The sequence below is a fragment of the Xenopus laevis genome, chromosome 4L (genome assembly GCF_017654675.1).
Source record: "Xenopus laevis strain J_2021 chromosome 4L, Xenopus_laevis_v10.1, whole genome shotgun sequence".
Classification (NCBI taxonomy): Eukaryota; Metazoa; Chordata; class Amphibia; order Anura; family Pipidae; genus Xenopus; species Xenopus laevis.
Genome location: NC_054377.1, coordinates 144,817,158 through 144,845,003, shown reverse-complemented (window position 1 = coordinate 144,845,003; position 27,846 = coordinate 144,817,158). Strand labels below are relative to the sequence as shown.

Sequence of the window (27,846 nt, the reverse complement as noted above, 5' to 3'; positions counted from 1 at the left end):
GTTCAGCAACAGCAGGATTAAAATTCTTATATCCTTGCACGTTTCAGCTGGGGTACATTATCATGAACGATTTGAAATCTGTACGATATTAGTCATAATCGTTTCTCTCTGATGTCAGAAAGGGAGGATTATAAAAATATTATTGTACAGTGGAAATGAAGTGAACTCATGTATTACAGGATAATTTGCGGATTCAGTCTCAGGACAATAAATTACGCCCTTTTTTCCATGCGGTTACAGCGCCTGTAAAGCCGGAGGACCGTCTCTGACTGTTACATGCGTCCCCCCCATTAAAAGTGAAAATACAAGATCAGAAAGTCGTAAGCCAAGTCGCTATGAAACTCGCTTTATTTTTACTATGCGCCAAATCTTTAAAAATTGGATTATGATCGCGTGGGACGTGGGGATTTATTAGGGCTGGGATGTTCAGCTGCAGAACGAGCTGCAGCGAAAAAAAAATAATAATGAACGTTACGACCCGAGATTGATTTATTTTACAAGGACATAAAAACGGACTGAAATTTGTCTTTCCTCGGCCGCTCGGGGTCTGCAAGTCATTAAACTGAGCTGGAAAATTGCTTTTTAACAGAGTAATTGGCTTTTCTAATCAATGTAAAACGCAACCGCCTTTAAGCACCTTAAGGTCTCGCAAGTTGACATTTAGGTTTGGACTCCGTCCAACTCAATAGCGAAACAATCCTCCCTCTTTCCCTTCCACTGAGATTGTCCTACGGATCAAGGGGAAGTATTCCACCGTTAGAACATCACGGGAAATGTTTCTTTGAGCAAAACCAAGTGTGATGAACTCAGGATCCAGGATTAAAGAGCAAACTGGGCAGATTCCTTAAAGGCCTGAATACAGAATAGTTTAGCCCCCTTTTGAATTGCAAGGGGGTAATAAGGGGAAGGCTTCATAATAATGAATAAAACCAAAAACAATTACAGGTATAGGAGCCATGATTCGGAAACATGTGATCAAGAAAACTCCAAATTACAGGAATGCCATCTCCCATAGACTCCATTTTATCCAAACAATCCACATTTTTAAATGATTTCCTTTAATAATAAAACAGTCGCTTGTACTTGATCCCAACTAAGATATAATTAATCCTTATTGGAAGCAAAACCAGCCTATTGGGTTTATTTAATGTTTATACGATTTTCTAGTAGACTTTCTAGTAGACTTAACGTATGGTGATTCAAATTGCAAAAAGACCCCTTATCCGGAAACAACAATTGCAAAGAATTCTGGATAACAGATCCCATACCTGTATTCGGTTAGAGTCCTCTCCGGGGAGAGGGGTCACTTTTATAAAGAGATCATAAATGTGGTTTTGTTCTCCTTTAATAATGGCTCAATAGTCCCTTAAGGGCAGAGACACAGGCTCAGAGGCAGAGACACAGGCTCAGATTCAGGGAGATTTAGTCGCCCGGCATTAAAAATCGCCTCTTCTACGGGGTGACTAATCTCCCCGAACTGCCTCCTGTCGGCTAGAATTTAAATCGCCAGGGGAAGGCACATGAATCGCTTAGTTTTCCCGAAGTCATCCAAACTTTCCTCATGAGGCAACCATGGGGCGACTTCGGGAAAACGAAAAGCACCGATTGCCATCCTGCCGGCGATTTACATTCTAGCCGGAGGGAGTCAGTTTGGGGAGATTAGTCGCCCGAAGAAGAGATTTGTCGCTAGGCGACTAATCTCCCGAATCTGAGCGTGTGTCTCTGCCCTAAATCTCCGTGCAGAACGGAGCTTGGCACAGGGGGACTACCAACAAGAGCTTCCGCTATTTAAAGAGGAACATCCCCCCCCCAAAAAAACAATTATTTGCATAATGAAAGATGGAATTCTAGACAACTTCTTAATATATGTTCATTAAAAACTTTTAATGGTTTCAGTAATTTTTAAATGTAATTGCTATTGGTATATGGGACCTGTTATCCAGAATAGTAGGGACCTGGGATTTTATGGACAACGGATCTTTCTGTAATTTGGATCTTCATACCTTAAAGAACCAGTAAGTTCAAAAAATGAAATAGTTTTAAAGTAATAAAAATATAATGCAGTGTTGCCGTGCACTGGTAAAACTGCTGTGTTTGCTTCAGAAACACTACTATTGTTTATATAAATAAGCTGCTGTGTAGCAATGGGGGCAGCCATTCAAAGGAGAAAAGGCTCAGGTTACACAGCAGATAAGCTCTGTAGAACATGTAGAACACCATGGCTGCACAACAGTTTGTTTATATGAACTATATTAGTGATTTGTTTGAAGCAAACAAATCAGATTTACCAGTGCAGGGCAACAGTACATGATATTTTCATTACTTTAAAATACTTTCATTTTTTGGTGTTACTGTTCCTTTAAGACTACTAGAAAATCATGTAAACATTAAGGGGCAGATTTATGAAAGGTCAAAGTGAAAATTCTAATTAAGAAAATTCAAACTTTGAGCTAATTTTTGTGTACTTCGACAAGGGAATAGTCCAAATTTGATTAGAATTAGAATTTTTTTTCATGTACTGTCTTTTTAAAAATTTGACTTCGACCATTCGCCATCTAAAACCTGCCGAATTGCTCTTTTAGCCTATGGGGGACCTCCTAGAACTTATTTGGAATCAATTGGTGGACTTTGAAAAATCAAAGTTTTTTGGGGGGAAAACTTAGAATCGTACCATTCGAATGCGCTATTACTTTGATTCGTATTCGATCTAAATGGACCTTTTCGGCCAAAAAAAAAAAAACTGATTTCGTTTTGGTTGTTCTTTTTGAATTGGAAATTCGACCCTTGATAAATCTGCCCCTAAATAAACCCAATAGGCTGGTTTTGCCTCCAATAAGGATTAATTATATCTTCGTTGGGATCAAGTACAAACTACCGTTTTATTATTACAGGGAAAAAGGAAACGTATTTGGATAAAATAGAGTCTATGGGAGATGGCCCTTCTGTAATTCTGAGCTTTCTGGATAATGGGTATCCCATACCTGTATCTATCTGGCTGTTTTTATTCCATGCCGCTGAATGTATATTGCAGAGATGCTTAGAATTACATCATTTTTTATTATGCAAGAACAATTTTGAGGCAGAGTTGCCCTTTAACACTCTAACACATGTTAGATCCAGGGGCCGGTCCCATTGACATTATAAAGTGAGAAAGAATGAGATTTTCTTGTTTCTTGTCCAAATGAAAGTTAGATTCGGATGGGCTTTTACCTTCTTTTTTTTTGGATTAACGAGAATATCAAGTGGAGATGGGTCTTTACTTTTTAATAACTAATAATTGGCTTATCGTGACATAGCAATAATCCTTTAAAACCAACAGGTTAGAAATGACACCGCAGAAAGGAAAGACTCCGAATGTATCGAGGATAAATATATTTCGAGGTCCCTCCGGGAAGGAGCGAAGGCTGAAACGCGGTTCTGAGCCACATAACTGAGCTGCGCGGGAGCCAAGGTTTTGCCGTAATATCTCTCAGATGCACTTTTAAAGTGATTCACATCTGAATAATGCAAAACAGCTTGCGAATCTCAAACACCAAATAGGGCAACAGAAGAATTTTGGAAATCGCTGCCTTTATACTGTGATTAGGTGCCAAATCCATAATTGCAACCAAATGGGCCGCATGTAAGCAGTTGAGCCGAGCGCAGACCTTGATTAAACCAGTTTGTTTTTGGAATGTCTGACATGGAAAAATACACTTATTGCTACATTCACTGTATTTGTCTGTTTACTACAAACACATATTTGGACACGGGGAACCTAATAAACCGAAATTGTGATCTGGAGACACCGTCCCAGACCTCTCTGTGTCACTGGCTGCAATGGGAGTTCCTCATACAGAATTCAGAGATGATTTGGTTTAAAGTGTTATTATTATTATTATTATTAGCACAATAGCAAATGAGGTCACTAGCTTCAATGGAAAACACACTATCAAAGGGGATTCTACTCTTTTAACATTTTTAAAACATTTATCTATTTTTTTCCTGTGGTTTTTGTACTGTGAAGATGAATCTTGTGCTCCCACAATTTACAGTAGGGGGGTTCAATATCCCTTATAATACATGAGTGATACTCAGAGTCCCTGTATAACTCAGCCTGCAGCCTTGTGCCTTTATATGGTCACAGAACAACCCCTCAGTGACTTCTAATATCCTTATCATTTACAGTAGGGGGTACATTATCTCTTATAATACATGAGTGATACTCAGAGTCCCTGTATAACTCAGCCTGCAGCCTTGTGCCTTTATATGGTCACAGAACAACCCCTCAGTGACTTCTAATATCCTTATCATTTACAGTAGGGGGTACATTATCCCTTATAATACATGAGTGATACTCAGAGTTCCCTGTATAACTCAGCCTGCAGCCTTGTGCCTTTATATGGTCACAGAACAACCCCTCAGTGACTTCTAATATCCTTATCATTTACAGTAGGGGGTACATTATCCCTTATAATACATGAGTGATACTCAGAGTTCCCTGTATAACTCAGCCTGCAGCCTTGTGCCTTTATATGGTCACAGAACAACCCCTCAGTGACTTCTAATATCCTTATCATTTACAGTAGGGGGTACATTATCCCTTATAATACATGAGTGATACTCAGAGTTCCCTGTATAACTCAGCCTGCAGCCTTGTGCCTTTATATGGTCACAGAACAACCCCTCAGTGACTTCTAATATCCTTATCATTTACAGTAGGGGGTACATTATCCCTTATAATACATGAGTGATACTCAGAGTTCCCTGTATAACTCAGCCTGCAGCCTTGTGCCTTTATATGGTCACAGAACAACCCCTCAGTGACTTCTAATATCCTTATCATTTACAATTCCTCCTAATTGCTCTAGCACTGTACATAGATATATAATCCTTATGATTTGTTATTATGCGTCTTCCCAAACCCTCGTGCTGCTCGTCTTATCATTTACCTTTATCTTGTTGGTCTCTCAGTTTAATTGCAGTTTAACATCAATTGATCTCTGCTTTAATTAGCCTTTAAGAGAGATTGATTTTCTTAAATAGAGTTTTATACTGTGCGTAAAAGCCTATCAGGCCTATTGATTTTGTTTCAGCCGGGCATGAATCACAGAGCGCAGCTAAACTCGCTGTGAATAATCTAATCCTGTTAACACTAATTCAGTCCCAGATATCTGTTCTCCTTAATTACATAAACACCACTGATTTCATTTACAGGAAACCTTCACAAAGGAAAGAAATAACTACAACACACTTTGCTGCAAAACAAGATTGTTTACGAACTGAATAAATGAACATAAAAACAATTACTAGAGGACATGCTAATCAGCAGATCTGGCTATAAAATGTATGAGGGTATAGCTTATTGTGTGCCCAGAACATTCCTTCTCTGTATATTTGTATTTATACATATGGGAGGAGGTGCCATATTGATTCCCTTAGACAGTACAGTATGAGGGTATAGCTTATTGTGTGCCCAGAACATTCCTTCTCTGTATATTTGTATTTATACATATGGGAGGAGGTGCCATATTGATTCCCTTAGACAGTACAGTATGAGGGTATAGCTTATTGTGTGCCCAGAACATTCCTTCTCTGTATATTTGTATTTATACATATGGGAGGAGGGAGGTGCCATATTGATTCCCTTAGACAGTACAGTATGAGGGTATAGCTTATTGTGTGCCCAGAACATTCCTTCTCTGTATATTTGTATTTATACATATGGGAGGAGGAGGTGCCATATTGATTCCCTTAGACAGTACAGTATGAGGGTATAGCTTATTGTGTGCCCATAACATTCCTTCTCTGTATATTTGTATTTATACATATGGGGGGAGGACGTGCCATATTGATTCCCTTAAGACAGTACAGTATGAGGGTATAGCTTATTGTGTGCCCAGAACATTCCTTCTCTGTATATTTGTATTTATACATATGGGAGGAGGGAGGTGCCATATTGATTCCCTTAGACAGTACAGTATGAGGGTATAGCTTATTGTGTGCCCAGAACATTCCTTCTCTGTATATTTGTATTTATACATATGGGAGGAGGAGGTGCCATATTGATTCCCTTAGACAGTACAGTATGAGGGTATAGCTTATTGTGTGCCCAGAACATTCCTTCTCTGTATATTTGTATTTATACATATGGGAGGAGGTGCCATATTGATTCCCTTAGACCAGTGATCCCCAACCAGTAGCTCGCGAGCAACATGTTGCTCTCCAACCCCTTGGATGTTGCTCTCAGGGTCCTCAAAGGAGATGCTTATTTTTGAATTCAGAGCTTGAAAGCAAGTTTTAATTGCATAAAAACGAAGTAAAGTGCCAAGTAAAGCCTCTTGTGGGCTGCCAGTCCACATAGGGGCTACCAAATAGCCAATCACAGCCCTTATTTGGCACCCTAAGGGACTTTTTCATGCTTGTGTTGCTCCCCAACTCTTTTTACATTTGAATGTGGCTCACAAGTAAAAAAGGTTGGGGACCACTGCCTTAGACAGTACAATATGAGGGTATAGCTTATTGTGTGCCCAGAACATTCCTTCTCTGTATATTTGTATTTATACATATGGGAGGAGGTGCCATATTGATTCCCTTAGACAGTACAGTATGAGGGTATAGCTTATTGTGTGCCCAGAACATGGATATTAGAAGTTACCTCTGAGTTCCATGACCTTTATAAAAATACTCAGCCTTCGGCCTCCTGTTTTTATATGGTCATGAAACTCCTCGGTTATAATATCCTTATAATTTACAAGAGGGGGTACTTAATTCACTATCTATTGTATACTCTCCCAGACATGCAGCTAACACAACCTTAATTATAATATTATACAGTAGAGCCCCATTTTACGTTTTTCAGGGGACCAGAAAAAAATGGTGTAAAAATCCAGGAAAACATAAATCACGGAAATATATCATTAGGGGATGTAAAATGGAGTTTCTACTGTATAATTATATTATTATTATATTAATATAATATTATATTAAATATTATATATATTATTATTGTTGTTATACAAATGCACATGAGAGGGAAAAAAGTAGGGATGCACTGAATCCAGGATTCGGTTGGTATTCGGCCAGGATTCGGCCATTTTCAGCAGGATTCGGATTCAGCCGAATCCTTGTGCCTGGCCGAACCGAACCCAAATCCTTAAAATCATGTGACTTTTCGTCACAAAACATGGAAGTAAAAAATTTTAGCCGCACACTTAGGGGCAGATGTACCAAGGGTCGAATTTCAAGGGGTTAAATCCCTCGAAATTCGACTGGGGAATAAAATCGAACAGGCAATTCGGGCGAATTTACGCGCTGGCGAATAGTCGAATGGGCGAATATTTGCCAGGCGAGTAGGCGCACGATCGAATATTCGCCCGGCGAATAGGCGCACGATCGAATATTCGATCGAAGGATTTTCATTCGATCAAATGCCTTTGTATTCGATCAAAAACTTAGAAAACAAGCCTATGGGACTTTCCCATAGGCTTTTAAAGCAATTCGGTAGGTTTTAGATGGCGAAGTAGGCAGTCGAAGTATTTTTAAAAGAGACAGTACTTCGACTATCGAATGGGCGAATAGTCGCGAATAGTCATTCTACTCAGGCGAATTTACGCCAATTCTATAGTCGAGGAGCACAAAAAACTACTCGAAATTCGAGCTTTTTTCCCTCTATTCTTTCACCCAAGCTTGGTGGATGGGCTCCTTAGTGTGCAGCACTATTTTTCCCTCCCCCTCACTGATTTGCATATGCAAAATTAGGGTTCGGATTCAGTTCGGTATTCAGCCGAATCTTTCACGAAGGATTAGATGGTTTGGCAGAATCCAAAAAAAGTGGATTCGGTGCATCCCTAGAAAAAAAGTAAACTGTTTTAACAAGCCTCACTAGAAACCTGACCAACCTCAATCTACACGGCACTATTTAATCATGAATGTAAAATTAAATGAGCCTAATCAAAAATGGAAACGTAGATACAAGCATCTACAGATCTCTGACTCAACTGAAGCCTGGTGATCGGAATAATGAATACGGATTTGGTTCTTTGAGTAGAACATTCCTTTCAGTAGAAAGACTATTCAGCAGAAGAAAAGATCAGGGAGAAAGAACCTTCCGAGAAATTGGAAAAGTTCTTGTCCGCGTCATTGTGTTTGAGAGAAGCAGCGGGAGAAAGGCCAAGAGAACCTCAATGCTTCCTCCACAAATGCTCCTTTCACATCAGCTTTACCTCCTTTAAAGCATCTGAATACATGAGATCCCTTGACCGGCACCCATTCTTATGGGCAGAGGAACTTGCTATTCCCGTAACAGTGGGGGGAAACTAATTGACCCTTTTCTATTCAATGCCGGGCACAATGGCAACAGAAAGGAAGGGGCTTTCAACACAGAACTCGGCTCCTAATACCATTAATTGGGACCTTTACGCCGTTAAACACGTCTTTCCCCTTTAACTTTGAAACCTTTCAGCATGACAAAGACTTTCCAACTTCCCCTTTATTCTCCTGCATACGATTAGGCACAAAACCAATTAGTCTCCGATACCAGAACAGGCAGTAGAATCCAAGGTAAGGCTTTTCCTGGCGGCAGATAAGAGCCCAGAACAACATGCACCTCGATAAACCCGAACAGTTCTAAACATCTGTCTGAAGGTAAATGTATCAGTCGCGTATCCTAATGGGGTGCGGTGGACCCCCGAGACCTTTCTGCCGATTGCCTTGGATCAAGTTCTGCTTTTGAAATAGACATAAATATTTAAGGGCCGATTCAGGGTTTTGCACTCGATGTTCTTTTACTTTCAGCGAATCAGTGAGTGCAGCAATGTGGCAAATGATGGAAACATGAAACGACTGTACCATGGGCCAACAGGGAGTACAAAGGGTCAGATATCAGAAGAATTCCAATTCAATACAGCTATGGGACCTGTTATCCAGAATGCTCGGGACCTGGGGTATTCCGGATAAAGGGTCTTTCTGTAATTTGGATCTAGAAAATCATGTAAACATTAATTTAACCCAATAGGCTGGTTTTGCCTCCAATAAGGATTAATTATACCTTAGTTGGGATCAAGTACAAGTTACTGTTTTATTATTACAGAGAAAAGGGAAATCATTTTTAAGCATTTGGGTTATTCGGTTCAAAATAGGATACGGCCTTTCCATAGTCGGAGCTTTCTGGATAACGGATTTCAGCAGAAGCGATCCTAGAGGGGGGCGGGCCCTGGTGCGTGACGCACAGCCAGGCCCCGCCCCCTCCGTACAGCCACATTTGGCCACATTTGTTGTGGCGCACGGACTGCCGGGGGGCCCCTGAGGGGATGCGGGCCCTGGCCCGCTCGCACCCCCTGCTCCCCCGGTAGTTCCGCCACTGGATTTCAGATACAATCAATACTGGTGATGTGCGGGCCGGCCCGATACCCGTTGGGCGAGTTCGGGGCGACCTCGCACGCTTCTTCGCGGGTTGATCTCTTCTCCTGCTCTCCCTGTCCGCCACTGTCAAATGCTGGTTTCGGACTTCGTCTTTTATAGAAGCTCTGATGCTGGAGGGTGCGGACTAAGGGATGGCGTGTTAGGGTCGGAGAAATCCCGACCAGCACAACACTAATACATATTGTAGGCACAGAGTATAACCTCTTTTTTTTCACCTTGGTTCTGCCTGTGACCCACTGATTATACAATAAAGCACACATATTACACAACGAACATTCATTCCCCTTCCCCCTCCAGACAATAATTTGTCCTGCGCGGAACCAATTTCTTAGATCCGGACCCAACCCGCAACCTGCGTCCCGAACCGCAACCCGCAAATTAACCCACTTTGATCCACTACCGACCCTGATCCGCAGCTGTCTTATCCACAACCCGACCCGCCGACCACCATCAAACAGGAAGTGATGTTGCTGCGGGCAGAAGTGACATCATCAAAAGTGGGCGGGGACAGAAACATTTTTGTAAAATTTTAAAAGGAGTAAAATATAGACAATATTACATAAGATAAAAAATTTAGATGAGAGCCGCAACCCGACCCGCATCTATACCCCTATAGCGGTGCCATTACATGGGTGCACCATAAGAGGTGCCATTTGATGGGTGCGCCATAAGAGGTGCAATTACATGGGTGCACCATAAAGAGGTGCCATTTGATGGGTGCACCATAACAGGTGCAATTACATGGGTGCACCATAAGAGGTGCCATTTGATGGGTGCACCATAAGAGGTGCAATTACATGGGTGCACCATAAGAGGTGCCACTAGATGGGTGCATCATAAGAGGTGGAATTACATGGGTGCACCATAAGAGGTGCCACTAGATGGGTGCATCATAAGAGGTGGCATTAGCTGGGTGCATCATAAGAGGTGCCATTAGCTGGGCGCACCAAAAGAGATGCCATTAGCTGGGCGCTCCAAAAGAGATGCCATTAGATGGGTGCACCATAAGAGGTGCCATTTACACACACTCTCACACTCACATTGACCTAGAAATTTTCTGCAACTGGCACATGATTTAAAGTAAAGAAATGGATATGTGTGTGCATTTTTGCACCCATCACGTTAGTAAATGAGCCCTAGAAATGGTCAGTAACTGTACAGTCAACTAGTCCTGTTACCATGAAACAAATATAAAGGTGACACAAAGGGTGACGGTATTGTGACCTTTTCAACAGACAAGGAAAAGTGAAGAATTTGGAGAAAACAGAACCCGCAGAATGTATGGCTCGCTGCCAGGGCGTAATTAATGGCGTGTCATGCCAAGTCATCTCCAACGTATTCGCTTATTCTCTTTCTTGCTCATAAGTAAACACAGGTGAGCAAACGTAGCAGAAAACATTCTATCAGCCGCTAACAAAGTGCGGATCAGTACGGCGGCAGGATTAGGATCCAAACCCGCCTCTGTAACCGGCTTAAAATAAACAGCGCTGACTTACTGGGAGGCGCCGCCCGACACCACAAAGCGTGGACCCAAAAGGTTTAATGAAGCAGAGAGATCTGTGCAAACAGAGCTTACACTCCGAAACACTGCGTTTTATTTTCCCTTGCGAGAGAGGGCGGGGAACAAGGAAAAGGCCAAGGTAAACACCGGCAAGTATGTTATTGTAAAACAAAAAGGTGTCAGGGAAAGCGTTCCCCCTCCCCGGGTCTGAATTACCTGCCTGAAAGGGAGCGATCAAACTCAGCCAATTTAGGGATTTGTATCGACTTGTTACTTCACACTCAGCCGGGGGAAAGGGAATCTCGCCCTCAGCACAGGAAGGCTCTTTATTCTAAGGGAACTACTTCTCTTCACATAAACGTGCTCATTGCTGGCCATCGATAATTAGTTGAATTATTTTCTAATAAAATAAATGATCCTGAACCAATTTTGTTTTTCTCCTTCTCTGGCGATCCGTTCACCTTTAAATTAACTTTCCGTATGATGTAGAGAATGATATTCTGAGATAATTTACAATTGGTTTTCAATTTCTATTATTTGTGGATTTTTTCAGTTATTTAAAATTGTAATGAAAAGTGAAAGATGTTAATTAGAGAACATGCAAGGCATTGTGGGAATTGGGAGTCGGTTGGAGGATTGTGGATATCCGACACATTGGGGGTTATTTATTAAAGACTGAATGCCAAAAGCTCAAGTTTTTTAACTATAAAATCTGAATTTTTAGTGGAAAAAAACCTTGAGTCAGAACCTGAAAATCCGCCATCTCAGACCTTTCCGAGGTTGTGTATAAGTCAACGGGAGAGGTCCCTATCCTATTTGGAAGTTTATTAGGTCTGCGCTGGAATTAGCCTGAAAATCCAACTATTTTGGGCTTTTCGTGTTTGTTCCCGATCCTATAAAATTGGGATTCTAATTTGGTCAGAGTTTTTTCATTAAAATAGTCAAATGAATTCCGACTTTGATAAATAAGGCCCCCCGAGTCTTAAATCTGGGAAACTTAAAAAGGAACAGCAATGTATGAGAAATCAGTGAAGACTACATTTCCCAGAATTCCATGTGTGCTGCTCCTTCTTTGCAAGGCATTGTGGGAACTGTAGTCCTGGCTGATTTCTGACACATTGCTGTTCCATTTTCAGTTTCCCAGACTACAGACACAATGTATCAGATATCAGCAATCCTTCCGCCAAGAAGCCAAGACTGTTGTGAGCCGAGTTACTTCGATTTCCATTTTTCTTTTACTATACAAGAAACAGTTTTTGGGTAGAAAACCCCTTTAAAATGCTACCTGGTTGCCAAGGTAGGCAGCACCTAACAACTAGACAAATTCTGAGGCTTTTTAATCTTACTGTTTAACCACCTTTCTGTTAAGACCTTCTACCACTATCATTCAAAACCGTCTGTTGCTAGAGAAAGTGGGACCCTAGCAACCAGATAAACAGCAAAACAAAAAGTATTACATTCTGAAACAAAGTAAAATATAAAGAGCGACTGTCAGTTGCCTTTATTTAACACCATCTGCAGAAAATCCAGGGTGATTTTAAGGTGAAATATCCCCTTTAGGGCAGAGACACACGCTCAGATTCAGGGAGATTTAGTCGCGTGGCGATGAATCAACTCTTCTTCGGGCGACTAATTTCCCTGAACTGCCTCCTGCCAGCTAGAATCTAAATTGCTGGCGGGATGGCACTCGGAGCGCTTCGTTTTCTGAAGTCGCCCGAAGTTTCCTCATGAGGATTAAAGGATAAAGCGAGAGGGAAAGGACTTACAGTGACAGGGCAGTTACTTGAGGAGCAGCAGCACCAAGGTGTGGGATGCCAGTCAGTTCATTGTTTCCCAGGTTTCTAGAATATAGAGAAATAAGGTTACTCATATATACATACATATATACATATATGCATACATACATACATACATACATACGCCATGCTTTATATAGAATGCACTCTTTTATATACATGTCTGTGTCAGTGAATCAAGACTCATTTCTTAAACTTAAGGTACGGGACCTGTTATCCAGAATGCTCGGGACATGGGATTTTTCGGATAATGGATCTTTCGTAATTTGGATCTTCATACCATAAAGGAGTTGTTCACCTTTAAATTAACTGTTAGTATGACGTAGAGAGTGATATTCTGAGATAATTTTTTTAACTTTTTATTATTTGTGGTTTTTGAGCTATTTAGCTTTTTATTCAGCAGCTCTCCAGTTTGCAATTTCAGCAGTCTGGTTGCTAATGTCCAAATTTCCCTAGAAACCATGCATTCATTTGAATAAGAGACTGGAATATGAATAGGAGAGGCCTGAATAGAAAGATGAGTAATAAAAAGTAATACATTTGTGGCCTTACAGAGTATTTGTTATTTAGATGGGGTCAGTGACTATAAACTATAGTAGTACTTATATGTTATCTACTGTGTATCCTGTGCTTGAATGGCTGCCCCCATGGCTACACAGCAGCTTGTTTATATAAACTATAGTAGTACTTATCTGTTATCTACTGTGTATCCTGTGCTTGAATGGCTGCCCCCATGGCTACACAGCAGCTTGTTTATATAAACTATAGTAGTACTTATCTGTTATCTACTGTGTATCCTGTGCTTGAATGGCTGCCCCCATGGCTACACAGCAGCTTGTTTATATAAACTATAGTAGTACTTATCTGTTATCTACTGTGTATCCTGTGCTTGAATGGCTGCCCCCATGGCTACACAGCAGTTTGTTTATATAAACTATAGTAGTGTTCCTGTAGCAAACACATCAGTTTTACCAGTGCAAACGCTGATTTTTTTGGTGTAACTGTACCTTTACGCATTTCAAGGCTGCTGATGGAAAGTAAATGACAGAATTCTGTAGCCAAAATCAAAGAGAAAACGACCCCTATTTAAACTGACCCCATTTCATCAAGCTACTGATAAGTACAGATGGGGGAGCAGGGAGCCTTCAAACTGCCACATGGTGACCCCGCTCCTCCTCTCAGGCCCCTCTTTCTTGTTCAGTAACAAATTCTTCTCTTGACATAAAGAAACGGCTCATGTGTTTCCAATGATCCCCCCATATGGGACATGAAAGCCCCTTAAAGTAGGTAATCCCACACCTGCCCTTTAAGTTTTCCATGTATTAAAGGGCAAAATAATTTGTAGCAAATAATCCGTCAATAATGAGTTTTATTGAATAAAGGTGTTAGATGGTCCGGGTGCAATCGGTAACCTTCACACTGGGGTTAAAACAACCAGTCCAAGCTGTAGCCACAGCAGCCAATAAAAACTGTCTGTATAACAGAGCATTATGTCCTAGTGGCTGCACAGATCCTATCTGATCCTCATTGTAAGCAGCAGTCCTGTCCTGCTTTATGGCAGCTGAGATTCTAGCTATCTGTATAACAGAACATTCTGTCCCAGTGGCTGCACAGATCTTATCTGATCCCCATTGTAAGCAGCAGTCCTGTCCTGCTTTATGGCAGCTGAGATTCTAGCTATCTGTATAACAGAACATTCTGTCCCAGTGGCTGCACAGATCCTATGTGATCCCCATTGTAAGCAGCAGTCCTGTCCTGCTTTATGGCAGCTGAGATTCTAGCTATCTGTACAACAGAGCATTCTGTCACGAAAAAGAAAAGTTAATTTAAAGGCAAAGCATCCTTTTAACAATGTGTGGATTATTAATTAATTTTGTGAGAGTTTATCCAGTGCAGAAAAACAAAGCCTATTGTTTGCAATGTATTCTCCCTAAAGAAGCCATTGTGGGGCGAGCTATTCAATTAATTACAATGGCCCCAGCACTTGCCGCTTTGCACATTCACTAACCCCCCAGGGCCACCTCGGCTTTTGCCTTTGCACCATGCTGAAGCAATTACCTGCTAATCCCAACCTCAGAACAAACCAGGGGCACCTCCAGCAATTGCTGAATTAGCTTTCTCTTCTTAACTTCAAAATAATTGTCTTTTCCTTACACAAGACTTCCCCGTGTTTTCTTAAGGATGTAAAAACAGGGCCCTGGATTGCAAGTAAATTAAAAACATAACCGTGAACCTAATGCAACAAACTGACATGCCGTGACCCCTCCCAAAATTCTATGTTAGGTGAAGAGGTCTGTTAGAAAAAAATAAAAATCCCTCAAACTGGGTTAAAAGTTCGACTGTAAGGATAATTTTACATTTAAAGGGTAACTATACATAAAGGGGCTCATTTGTGAACATGGGGGTCTGCTGTTGGCTGCAACCAACCAGTGATTAGTTTGAGCAGCTTCTAGAATTAAGCTGGGTATAAACTGTAGGATCTGCTAAAGTTGCCCAATAAGTGGATCTCTAGCCAATAGGATATAATTTGGGGGGTACATTTTCTGATACCGATGTGCTGCACACATTAGATAAGGCTGAGTGTCTTTATATAAAATACTCTGGCTGGGATAAGAAAGCTAAGCTGATGCAGAGTAAACCAAAACACTGGTGTCTTTATCTTAAAGGGATACTGTCATGGGAAAAAAAATGAATCAGTTAATAGTGCTGTTCCAGCAGAATTCTGCACTGAAATCCATTTCTCAAAAGAGCAAACAGATTTTTTTATATTCCCTTTTGAAATCTGATATGCGGCTAGACATCTTGTCAATTTCCCAGCTGCCCCAAGTCATGTGACTTGTGCTCTGTTAAACTTCAATCACTCTTTACTGCTGTACTGCAAGTTGGAGTGATATCACCCCCTCCCTCACCCCCCCCCCCCCCAGCAGCCAAACAAAAGAACAATGGGAAGGTAACCAGATAACAGCTCCCTAACACAAGATAACAGCTGCCTGGTAGATCTAAGAACAACACTCAATAGTAAAAACCCATGTCCCACTGAGACTCCTTCAGTTACATTGAGAAGGAAAAACAGCAGCCTGCCAGAAAGCATTTCTCTCATAAAGTGCAGGCACAAGTCACATGACCAGGGGCAGCTGGGAAATTGACAAATTGTCTAGCCCCGTGTCAGATTTCAAAATTGAATATAAAATCAGTGCATGGTTTCTAGGGTTATTTGGATCCTAGCAACCAGATTGCCAAAATTGCAAACTGGAGAGCTGCTGAATAAAAAGCTAAATAACTCAAAAACCACAAATAATAAAAAATGAAAACCAATTGCAACTTGTCTCAGAATATCACTCTCTATAGGTGAACAACTCCTTTAAGACTTTTATCAATGCTCCCTGCCAACGTGGCCCCGCTGCTATAGCTCTAGGGCCACTTCTTTCTGCAGACCCTGTAACTGTCCATGACCCTTTACCCTCTCAACTCACGTTTTTTTTATGCCCCTTTTAGTTTCTTTCCCCTTTTGTCCCCCAAATTATATGAATTATTTCTTATATTTCAATTCAGTGTACAAAGCAGGAAGCAAAATTTGCTTTAAAGGAGAAGAAAAGCTACCAAGGCAGTTAATTGCCAATACATAAGCCAGAAAGTGCAAGCTAGAACACTGTGGAATGCTCTACTATACCTGCGTAAACAGTTCTAGAAGCTCTCTCTGTGTGTTTAGGATAGCAGCTGACATATTAGCTTGGTGTGACATCATTTCCTGTCTCTCCCTGCTTACTCATAGCTCTAAGCTCAAATTACAGCAGGGAGTGGAGGAGAGAGGAGCAAACTGAGCATGCTCAAGCCCTAGCCCTGGAGGTTTAAGCTGAAAACAGGAAGTCAGATACAGAAGCCCATGAGTACACAATAGAAGGAAAGAAATGTGGTGTTTCTTTTGACAGAGGACTCAGAGCAGCATTACTTTGAGGGTTTACTTGTGTATTTATATAGACCTTTCTGATAAAGCTTACTTAATTTTAGCCTTTCCTTCTCCTTTAATAACGGCTGTAAATTAAACCAGTGATCCTTATGGGGGGTCTCATCTGGTTTCTGATGTTCCTCCCCAGAAATCTTTAAAAAAAAAAAAAATAATAATAACTTACACTTCCTTGAGTTCTGGGAGCTGGGCGAAGGCGGCCGGATCGATCTCCTTCAGTTTGTTGGAGCTCAGGTTTCTGTGAAAAAAAGACAAAAGGGAAGAGAATGAGTTTGGCCCGTGAGTTGAGGCAGAAGAGCTTTTTATTCATCACGGGACACGGGGGAAACATCTGCTCCTCTCCCCCAGCACTTAGCCGCAGGAAAAGAACCGTTTAAAGGGCCAGAACATGCAGATTCCACTCCATCGGAATTAGATCAGTAAAGGAAACTGTGCTTCCTCCCCATTTGTTTCGATTTCATTGAAAGAGCAGTGAACAGAAACAAATCGACCTTAAAGGGATACTGTCATGGGAAAAAAAAATTTTTTCAAAATGAATCAGTTAATAGTGCCGCTCCAGCAGAATTCTGCACTGAAATCCATTTCTCAAAAGAGCAAACAGATTTTTTTATATTCAATTTTGAAATCTGACATGGGGCTAGACATATTGTCAATTTCCCAGCTGCCCCAAGTCATGTGACTTGTGCTCTGATAAACTTCAATAATTCTTTACTGCTGTACTGCAAGTTGGAGTGATATCACCCCCCTCCCTTTTCCCCCCAGCAGCCAAACAAAAGAACAATGGGAAGGTAACCAGATAACAGCTCCCTAACACAAGATAACAGCTGCCTGGTAGATCTAAGAGCAGCACTCAATAGTAAAAACCCATGTCCCACTGAGACACATTCAGTTACATTGAGAAGGAAAAACAGCAGCCTGCCAGAAAGCATTTCTCTCCTGAAGTGCAGGCACAAGTCACATGACCAGGGGCAGCTGGGAAATTGACAAAATGTCTAGCCCCATGTCAGATTTCAAAATTGAATATAAAAAAATCTATTTGCTCTTTTGAGAAACGGATTTCAGTGCAGAATTCTGCTGGAGCAGCGCTATTAACTGATTCATTTTGAAAAAAATGTTTTTTCCCATGACAGTATCCCTTTAAACCATTTAGAGACCCGCAGAGTCATCTGTCCCTGTTCCGCTTCCACGGGGTTAAGGCGGTTAATGAGATATTAGCCCTGAAATTCAATTTGCAGTGGCCAAAGGAGCAAAAATTAAAGTCCCCGTGGAATCTATAAAGCCCGATTGTTACGTCTGATGCTTTTTATGCATGAAAGGAACGACTGGGGGGTCCAGCCAGCAAACCGATTGGTCGGGCTCTGCCATAACTAATAAGAAGTGCTGAAGCAGCAGCTTCTTGTAAATATGACAAAAGGTATAAATTGTCTGTAACTGTGTAGTGAGTGCATACCTCCCAACATTTTGGAAATAAAAAGAGGGACAAAAAAGTTGCGGCAATTTGTTGACCACGCCCATTTTTGTGGAAACGACCCCTAATTACAATGTTCATTTTACAAAATTTGGCCAGTTATGAAAGTTTGAACATATTTCTGTGTTTTTATTACAGTTTTAAAGGTGAATTGCCCTTTAAGCTGTAAATCTAACTTCTCCCAAGAGACCCGTTATCTTATCTTGTTACAATTACTTATTTGCTTATCTCAAAATTGTTACAAAGGTATCTTATCTGCAGCTGTTAGCTGTTCTGAGCTCTCTGCCAAAAAGCCAATTAAGTTAGAAACATTGTTTCTTTTTCTGCCTGTTCGGTGCGGAGAAAATCAGGACTTTCAAGTACAAACGAAGGACTGCGAGCTGAGCTATCAAAAGAGGGACTGTCCCTCTAAAAACGGGACAGTTGGGAGGTATGTGAGTAGAGTTGGAAAACGCCCATATTGGAGCAGTCCATATTGGAACATAAATCCATTTACATCGTCTATGATGGGTATATGTATCACAACAGCACTTTGAGGGCAAGTTATAATAGGAGCAAGGTAGGCTTTGGTTCTAGTAACCCATAGCAACCAAGCAGCACAAAGGTGACCTGCTAGGACCTAAAGGGAAATCTTGCACCTACTATTACATTATCACCCATTTATATACAGGTATGGGACCTATTATCCAGAATAATCAGCACCTGGGGCTTTCCGGATAACAGATCTTTCTGTAATTTGGATCTTCACACCTTAAGTCTACTGGAAAATCATATAGAGTTGGGATCTACAGAATCTAGGATTCGGTTCGGGATTTCGGCCAGGATTCGGCCAAGATTTGGCTTTTTCCAGCAGGATTCGATTCGGGCAAATCCTTCTGCCAGACCGAACCAAATCCGAATCCTAATTTGCATATGTAAATCAGGGACAGGAAGGGAAATCGTTTTGTGATAAAAAGTTTTTATCACAAAACAAGGAAGTGAAAAATGTTTTCCCCTTCCAACGCCTAATTTGCATATGCAAATGAGGATTCAGTTCAGTTTTTGGACGAATCTTTCGTGAAGGATTCAGGGGTTCGGCCGAATCCAAAATAGTGGATTCAGTGCATCCCTAATATAAATATTAAATAAATCTAAACGGATGATTCTGCTTCCAATAAGGATTCATAATATCTTAGTTGGGATCAAATACAAGCTACTGTTTTATTATTACACAGAAAAAATAAATCATTTTTAAAGTTTTGGATTATTTGATTGTAATGGAGTCTATGGAAGTCGGCCTTTCCGTAATTCAGAGCTTTCTGGATAATGGGTTTCCGGACAACAGATACCATATAGGAAAATTTTATTTTTTTGTTCTGGCAGATTTGAGATTGAAGAGTGTTATGTTTGCTACAGTGGGAGGAGCTTGAATCAGAACTTTGAATTGAATAGTTATTATGTAATAAACCAAATACAAGTCCCTTTAAATCTGTGAGGTCCAACCAGTAAGTGAATCATTACTACAACCGCCCCTGGATTTCATTATTACACATCTCCCAGCATGCACAGCCAGCTGCTATTTATAATATATATATATATTTCAGTTCATGAATAAGAAGACCAACGCTCCCTGTAGTAACTGCGTTGTTGGTTAACCCTGTTACAACGAGGGTCATCTATTCATTTCGAATTAGATTGCAAGCTCACGTAAGTTAATCATCCCCAATAGCAATAACAGCGTATGATTCATGGCACTTTAATCAACATAAATGATCCGCAGCACAAAGCAAAAGCTAAGTGATCCTGATACTTTTTATTCATCGCTGACGGGACGACATCATCCCAGATGCGCGTCCGGCCAAATTGAGATCGACGTCCCTTCCAAATTCCGAGCCTCGTTTGGTGGCACAAAGAAAATAAATGCAATTTGTCGGCAGAGATAACGTTACCGGTTAACCACGCAATGAGGTTAGGCCAGGGCTCATTTAAATTCCAGTGAGGGAGCCTTAATGGATAAATAGAATATCTGCTGGATGAATTAAATCAAGTGCTCAGACAAATATGGAAATCTATGGGGAACACACACCAGGGCCAGTTATACAAGGCACCCCAACCCGTGCCGATCACCCAGATACTGCTCAATTTAGATGGGCATATGTCCCCTACCCAAATGTGCAGTATCTGGATAACGGTTGTTGTTTGGCTTTAAATCGGTGGTTGCCAAAGCCTATTTTTGGGTTGAAGCTCCACTTTGAGGTTTAACATTTAGCTCATGGCGATAAACGAACAGCAATTCAGCCCTAGTTTATTAGGGCAGAAAACTAGGTCTTTACCCGAATTGACCTTCAAGTTGGGGTTCCAGAAGTACAAATAGATATTGGCACCAAAACTCAATGTAACTCGCTTTCAGCACCAGGCTGTTTTGGGTAACTCCAATTTGGGGATCCGCTAAAGAAAACAGAGCAACTTCGTACCATGCTCCCACTAGGATACACTGACAAACCAGACTGGACATACCAGCTACAATCCAGTGGGATTCAAAGATGACTAGTGAAGGGGTCTCCATATCGAACCCAAAAACCCCAACTGATCCAATAATAAAACTCTGTGTATGGGCAGCTTAAAGTATGCTACCAAAGGCTCCCAAAACGGATCGTTCCTTAGGTCATACCTCGGATCAACAATAGTTGTGAGTCCAAAAATAGTCAAGATTATCAAAAATATTTATTAGGACATAGAAAAATACGACCTAACACGTTTCATGCCTGTAGGCAACACTCTTTTTCCCGGCACCTGTTCTTTTTGTTTTGTTTTCATACCTCTGATCCACTGATCCCTGGCCAATATGGACCCAAGGGTAAAAAAAGGGATCTCTTTGTGATCTGTACAATTTGGCCACACACACATTGCCAAATCTTACTCGATTTTCCCGTTTGGCAAGCGATTATCAGGGTTACCAGGCGCTACAGGGCCAGCCAAAGCCTTCAAGCCATTTGGTGTTCATTGTACAAAGGAATTTTTATAGTTGTACCCCCTCCTTTGCTATTAAAGAAGTTGTTCAACCTTGAGGTAACTTTTTGTTTGTTATAGAATGTCCCATTCTTAGTAACTTTACAACTGGTCTTCATTATTTATATTAGTTTGTTTTTGAGTTATTTGCCTTCTTCTGCTGACTCTTTCCAGCTGTCAAATGGGGGTCACTGACCCCATCTAAAAACAAATGCTCTTTAAGGCTACAAATACTCCTCTTGCTATTCAGGCCTCTCCTATTCATATTCCACTCTCTCATGCTAATCAGTGCATGGTTGCTGGGGTATTTTGGCCCCTAGCAACCAGATTGCTGAAACAGCAAACAGATGAATAAAAAAGTAAATAACTCAATAACCACAAATAATAAAAAATTAAAACCAATTGTCTCAGAATATCCCTCTCTACATCATACTAAAAGTTCATTTAAAGGTGAAGAATTGCAGCCAAAATTTGTGTTTGACCACATCTGATCCATCTGAGCGAGGCCTCGAGATCCGGCATTGGGAGCCACTCGTTTCCCTACCAGCTGCATTTTTATATGTCACTATGAAGACAGCAGGATGTCTAATTTTGCTGCCATTTTCCTCAATCTGAATAAATGACCATAAAAGGCAAGAACGTTGCAAATGCAGAAATAAATCTGGTCATGTTGGTATTAATTAAAAAATAATATTCACAGAACTCTCTGATTTCTGATACAAACAACAGAAAACACATGGGAAGGAAGTACAAGTAAATATAGTGTTTGTCCTCAGGAAACCCAAACAGTATCATCTTCTTCACTATAGATTGTAAGCTCTGCAAGACAGACGCTAGGGCTGCAGGTATACAAATCCATTCAATATCCAAGGAATAAGCAGCCTTATATATCAAGCCGACACACCTTGGGGCAGAGGCAGTTTGAAAGGAGAATTATTTAACTCTCAAACTTCAAAGCTGGATGACAGAAAATGAAAGACTTTCCCTCGGAATTAAATCTCTGTGTATTTTAACTGCCAGATCTGTTTAGTAAAGTCACAAGGTAAAATTAGATTCACTAACTTTATCCCAAGCCATCGCATGATTGCACTGTGGTACCGGGGTTTACTGGGTTTTAAGTAATGTTACAGTTTTTTCATAAAGCACAAGCCCTTCAGCTGTTGTTTAACTGTACTCCCAGCAACCAATGACACCCAAAAGCTTAAGAACTGTTAATCGGGCTCAGCTACTGCTACCCCACTGCTACTATAGGCATTATCTCTCGCTACTATACCTGCTATCCCACAGTCACAGTCCCTTCCCAGAGACTATTATCCACTGTTACTATAGACACCATCTCTCCCTACTATACCTGCTATCCCACAGTCACAGTCCCTTCCCAGAGACTATTATCCCACTGTTACTATAGGCACCATCTCTCCCTACTATACCTGCTATCCCACAGTCACACTCCCTTCCCAGAGACTATTATCCACTGTTACTATAGGCACCATCTCTCGCTACTATACCTGCTATCCCACAGTCACACTCCCTTCCCAGAGACTATTATCCACTGTTACTATAGACACCATCTCTCCCTACTATACCTGCTATCCCACAGTCACACTCCCTTCCCAGAGACTATTATCCACTGTTACTATAGACACCATCTCTCCCTACTATACCTGCTATCCCACAGTCCACACTCCCTTCCCAGAGACTATTATCCACTGTTACTATAGACACCATCTCTCCTACTATACCTGCTATCCACAGTCACACTCCCTTCCCAGAGACTATTATCCACTGTTACTATAGACACCATCTCTTCCCTACTATACCTGCTATCCCACAGTCACACTCCCTTCCCAGAGACTATTATCCACTGTTACTATAGGGCACCATCTCTCCCTACTATACCTGCTATCCCACAGTCACACTCCCTTCCCAGAGACTATTATCCCACTGTTACTATAGGCACCATCTCTCCCTACTATACCTGCTATCCCACAGTCACACTCCCTTCCCAGAGACTATTATCCCACTGTTACTATAGGCACCATCTCTCCCTACTATACCTGCTATCCGACAGCCACACTCCCTTCCCAGAGACTATTATCCAATGTTACTATAGGCACCATCTCTCCCTACTATACCTGCTATCCCACAGTCACACTCCCTTCCCAGAGACTATTATCCACTGTTACTATAGGCACCATCTCTCGCTACTATACCTGCTATCCCACAGTCACACTCCCTTCCCAGAGACTATTATCCACTGTTACTATAGACACCATCTCTCCCTACTATACCTGCTATCCCACAGTCACACTCCCTTCCCAGAGACTATTATCCACTGTTACTATAGACACCATCTCTCCCTACTATACCTGCTATCCCACAGTCACGCTCCCTTCCCAGAGACTATTATCCCACTGTTACTATAGGCACTATCTCCCCCTACTATACCTGCTATCCCACAGTCACACTCCCTTCCCAGAGACTATTATCCACTGTTACTATAGGCACCATCTCTCCCTACTATACCTGCTATCCCACAGTCACACTCCCTTCCCAGAGACTATTATCCACTGTTACTATAGGCACCATCTCTCCCTACTATACCTGCTATCCCACAGTCACACTCCCTTCCCAGAGACTATTATCCCACTGTTACTATAGGCACCATCTCTCCCTACTATACCTGCTATCCCACAGTCACACTCCCTTCCCAGAGACTATTATCCACTGTTACTATAGGCACCATCTCTCCCTACTATACCTGCTATCCCACAGTCACACTCCCTTCCCAGAGACTATTATCCACTGTTACTATAGGCACAATCTCTCCCTACTATACCTGCTATCCCACAGTCACACTCCCTTCCCAGAGACTATTATCCCACTGTTACTATAGGCACCATCTCTCCCTACTATACCTGCTATCCCACAGTCACACTCCCTTCCCAGAGACTATTATCCACTGTTACTATAGGCACCATCTCTCCCTACTATACCTGCTATCCCACAGTCACACTCCCTTCCCAGAGACTATTATCCACTGTTACTATAGGCACCATCTCTCCCTACTATACCTGCTATCCCACAGTCACACTCCCTTCCCAGAGACTATTATCCACTGTTACTATAGGCACCATCTCTCCCTACTATACCTGCTATCCCACAGTCACACTCCCTTCCCAGAGACTATTATCCCACTGTTACTATAGACACCATCTCTCCCTACTATACCTGCTATCCCACAGTCACACTCCCTTCCCAGAGACTATTATCCCACTGTTACTATAGACACCATCTCTCCCTACTATACCTGCTATCCCACAGTCACATTCCCTTCCCAGAGACTATTATCCCACCGTTACTATAGGCACCATCTCTCCCTACTATACCTGCTATCCCACAGTCACACTCCCTTCCCAGAGACTATTATCCCACTGTTACTATAGACACCATCTCTCCCTACTATACCTGCTATCCCACAGTCACACTCCCTTCCCAGAGACTATTATCCCACTGTTACTATAGACACCATCTCTCCCTATTATACCTGCTATCCCACAGTCACATTCCCTTCCCAGAGACTATTATCCCACTGTTACTATAGGCACCATCTCTCCCTACTATACCTGCTATCCCACAGTCACACTCCCTTCCCAGAGACTATTATCCCACTGTTACTATAGGCACCATCTCTCCCTACTATACCTGCTATCCCACAGTCACACTCCCTTCCCAGAGACTATTATCCACTGTTACTATAGACACCATCTCTCCCTACTATACCTGCTATCCCACAGTCACATTCCCTTCCCAGAGACTATTATCCACTGTTACTATAGACACCATCTCTCCCTACTATACCTGCTATCCCACAGTCACACTCCCTTCCCAGAGACTATTATCCACTGTTACTATAGACACCATCTCTCCCTACTATACCTGCTATCCCACAGTCACATTCCCTTCCCAGAGACTATTATCCCACTGTTACTATAGGCACCATCTCTCCCTACTATACCTGCTATCCCACAGTCACACTCCCTTCCCAGAGACTATTATCCCACTGTTACTATAGACACCATCTTCCGTACTATAGCCAAAAGTCTGCAATCCAAATACTAACAGAGCTGTAAGTTCTATTAGATTTGTGAAGCAATGGGCCATACCATTAACCACACACAAAATGCACTAGATATATGTACATATACAACTAGATCTTTTTGTAAATACAACATTCTTGACCACAGAGAAAACTCCGTGCACAAGATATAGGAATGACAATGGCACTAGCAGTGTGGATTACCTGAAGGCACTTTACATTGGACAATCAGCCCGTGAGTAGGAATAAAGAGTCATTTGCTCTGTTTAGACTGATCGCAGCGTTAAAGAGACAGATGTTTGACAACACACAATCCCACATCTTTCCTTCTAATTCCATACACTAAAGACAGCGCCATTAAATAAAGCCTGGAGAGATCTTTAGGAGCAGGTGGCAGCTAATTAAATGCAATCAAGGTTATTCGTTCAGACTGCGGTTTCGCACAAAGCTACTCTCTGTGAAACTCTAGACCCTCATCCTAAAGCCGGGCTCATTGCCTTTATCAGTGAACGATCAAGGAATTCGGCAGATGTCTCATTCAAGGTCAGAGACCCAACCTGCTGTAGGAAAGGAGGGCCTGACGGGTGTTAAAGTCACAGTACATTCAGATAAAGTGATGCCACCAAACTCATCACCTTCACGATCCAATCCCTTGTCCATCAGTAAGACACATAAGTCCATCGTACTCTGTAGGACAGGGGTTTCAGCTTTACTAGTTCTATCCATGCGTCAATGCACTTCGATAGACAACATGGTATATCATAGGGGTGATATGGTGCCATGGGTGAGTCAAAATATCTGAAGACCTCACAACTGAGCAGCCGATTGGAGACCTCACAACTGAGCAGTCGATTGGAGACCTCACAACTGAGCAGCCGATTGGAGACCTCACAACTGAGCAGCTACTTGGAGACCTTACAACTGAGCAGCCGATTGGAGACCTCACAACTGAACAGCCGATTGGAGACCTCACAACTGAGCAGCCGATTGGAGACCTCACAACTGAGCAGCCGATTGGAGACCTCACAACTGAGCAGCCGATTGGAGACCTCACAACTGAGCAGCCGATTGGAGACCTCACAACTGAGCAGTCGATTGGAGACCTCACAACTGAGCAGTCGATTGGAGACCTCACAACTGAGCAGCCGATTGGAGACCTCACAACTGAGCAGCTACTTGGAGACCTCACAACTGAGCAGCCGATTGGAGACCTCACAACTGAGCAGCTGATTGGAGACCTCACAACTGAGCAGCCGATTGGAGACCTCACAACTGAGCAGCTACTTGGAGACCTCACAACTGAGCAGCCGATTGGAGACCTCACAATTAAGCAGCCGATTGGAAGCCTCACAACTGAGCAGTCGAATGGAGACCTCACAACTGAGCAGTCGATTGGAGACCTCACAACTGAGCAGTCGATTGGAGACCTCACAACTGAGCAGCTGATTGGAGACCTCACACCTGAGAAGCCATTGCACTGCTGTTTGCATGACAAGTCTCCATGGGAGAGCAGCCCCAGAACTCAAACACGGGACAGTTACGGACGGCCTGCTCCAATATCCACCCCACCTGCACCGACTTGTTCCAGGCCTACACTCAGCAGGGATATGCCAAAAGAAAAGCACTTTTATTTCCAAGGGCGGATAACAAAAGCTACGCTTGCCAAGATCTCTGGTGTCAATATTTATCCAAGGCAGTGCAAAAGTGATTGCATAAACTAAGCCCAGTTCCACGGCCCGACCAGAATAATGAGCCCCAGCTCCGCTCTCTCTATACACATTTACCTTCAGCTTTTCTCTCCGTCTCTTTCATCTCGACTTCCCGCTTGACCTACACCTATGACAGCTTCCCCCATATCTCACAAAAATAAAGCAAACAGCAGCAATCTTTGCATAGCAGAACAGGGCAACAAAGCAAAGAGCATGGCTATGAGCAAGTGATAGATTGCCCGGGCTATTGTTGCAAGCGGGCGCTACTGCACATGACAGCCGCACAATGCAGCCCTGCGTTTCTGAAGGGACATTAAATAAACAAAGGAAAATATTCTAAGGATGAATGTGCATTATTAGCAGAAGATAAATGGGTTTGAGAGCCGGTAGTTATATGAAAGGATCCCCCCCCCCTCCTCCTTCCCTTCTCCAAGGTAAGAAACAGCTTCAAAAAAGAAAAAGGAAAAATCCAAATCAATTCGGAGATAATAGGCAATGGCGGGTCAGACACCTGTGTAACTAAAGCTGGGCATACAGGGCAACATCATCTTTTTTGGGAAAGGTTGGAAATGTTGGTACATGACTGTATGAATGCTTGGTCAGGTGCTGGTCAGACAGTCAATTGGATAGGCCCCATACAAGGGCCAAGTTCAACCCCTCCAAATTAACCCCAGTGCACATGTATCACACTCGGATCTCTGGTTCCTGGGGCGGTCCCATCTCTGGTTGCTAGGGCGGTCCCGATCTCTGGTTCCTAAGGCGGCCGGATCTCTGGTTCCTAAGGCGGCCGGATCTCTTGTTACTAGGGCGTCCCATCTCTGGTATTTAGTGCGGCTGGATCTCGGGTTCCTGGGGCGGCTGGATCTCGGGTTCCTGGGGCGGTCCCATCTCCGGTTCCTAGGGCGGTCCCATCTCCGGT

General features: G+C 42.3%; 1 protein-coding gene across 1 annotated transcript in view; it reads right to left on the bottom strand.

Moving 5' to 3' along the window:
- Positions 1-27,846, bottom strand: part of lrig1.L (leucine-rich repeats and immunoglobulin like domains 1 L homeolog) — a 92,531-nt gene that overhangs the window by 37,754 nt on the left and 26,931 nt on the right. The window contains exons 2-3 of the mRNA XM_041590902.1: positions 16,830-16,901; positions 12,670-12,744 (exon numbers count right to left, since the gene is read on the bottom strand). Coding sequence (XP_041446836.1) covers positions 12,670-12,744; positions 16,830-16,901 — 147 coding nt within the window. The remainder of the gene's footprint in view (positions 1-12,669; positions 12,745-16,829; positions 16,902-27,846) is intronic.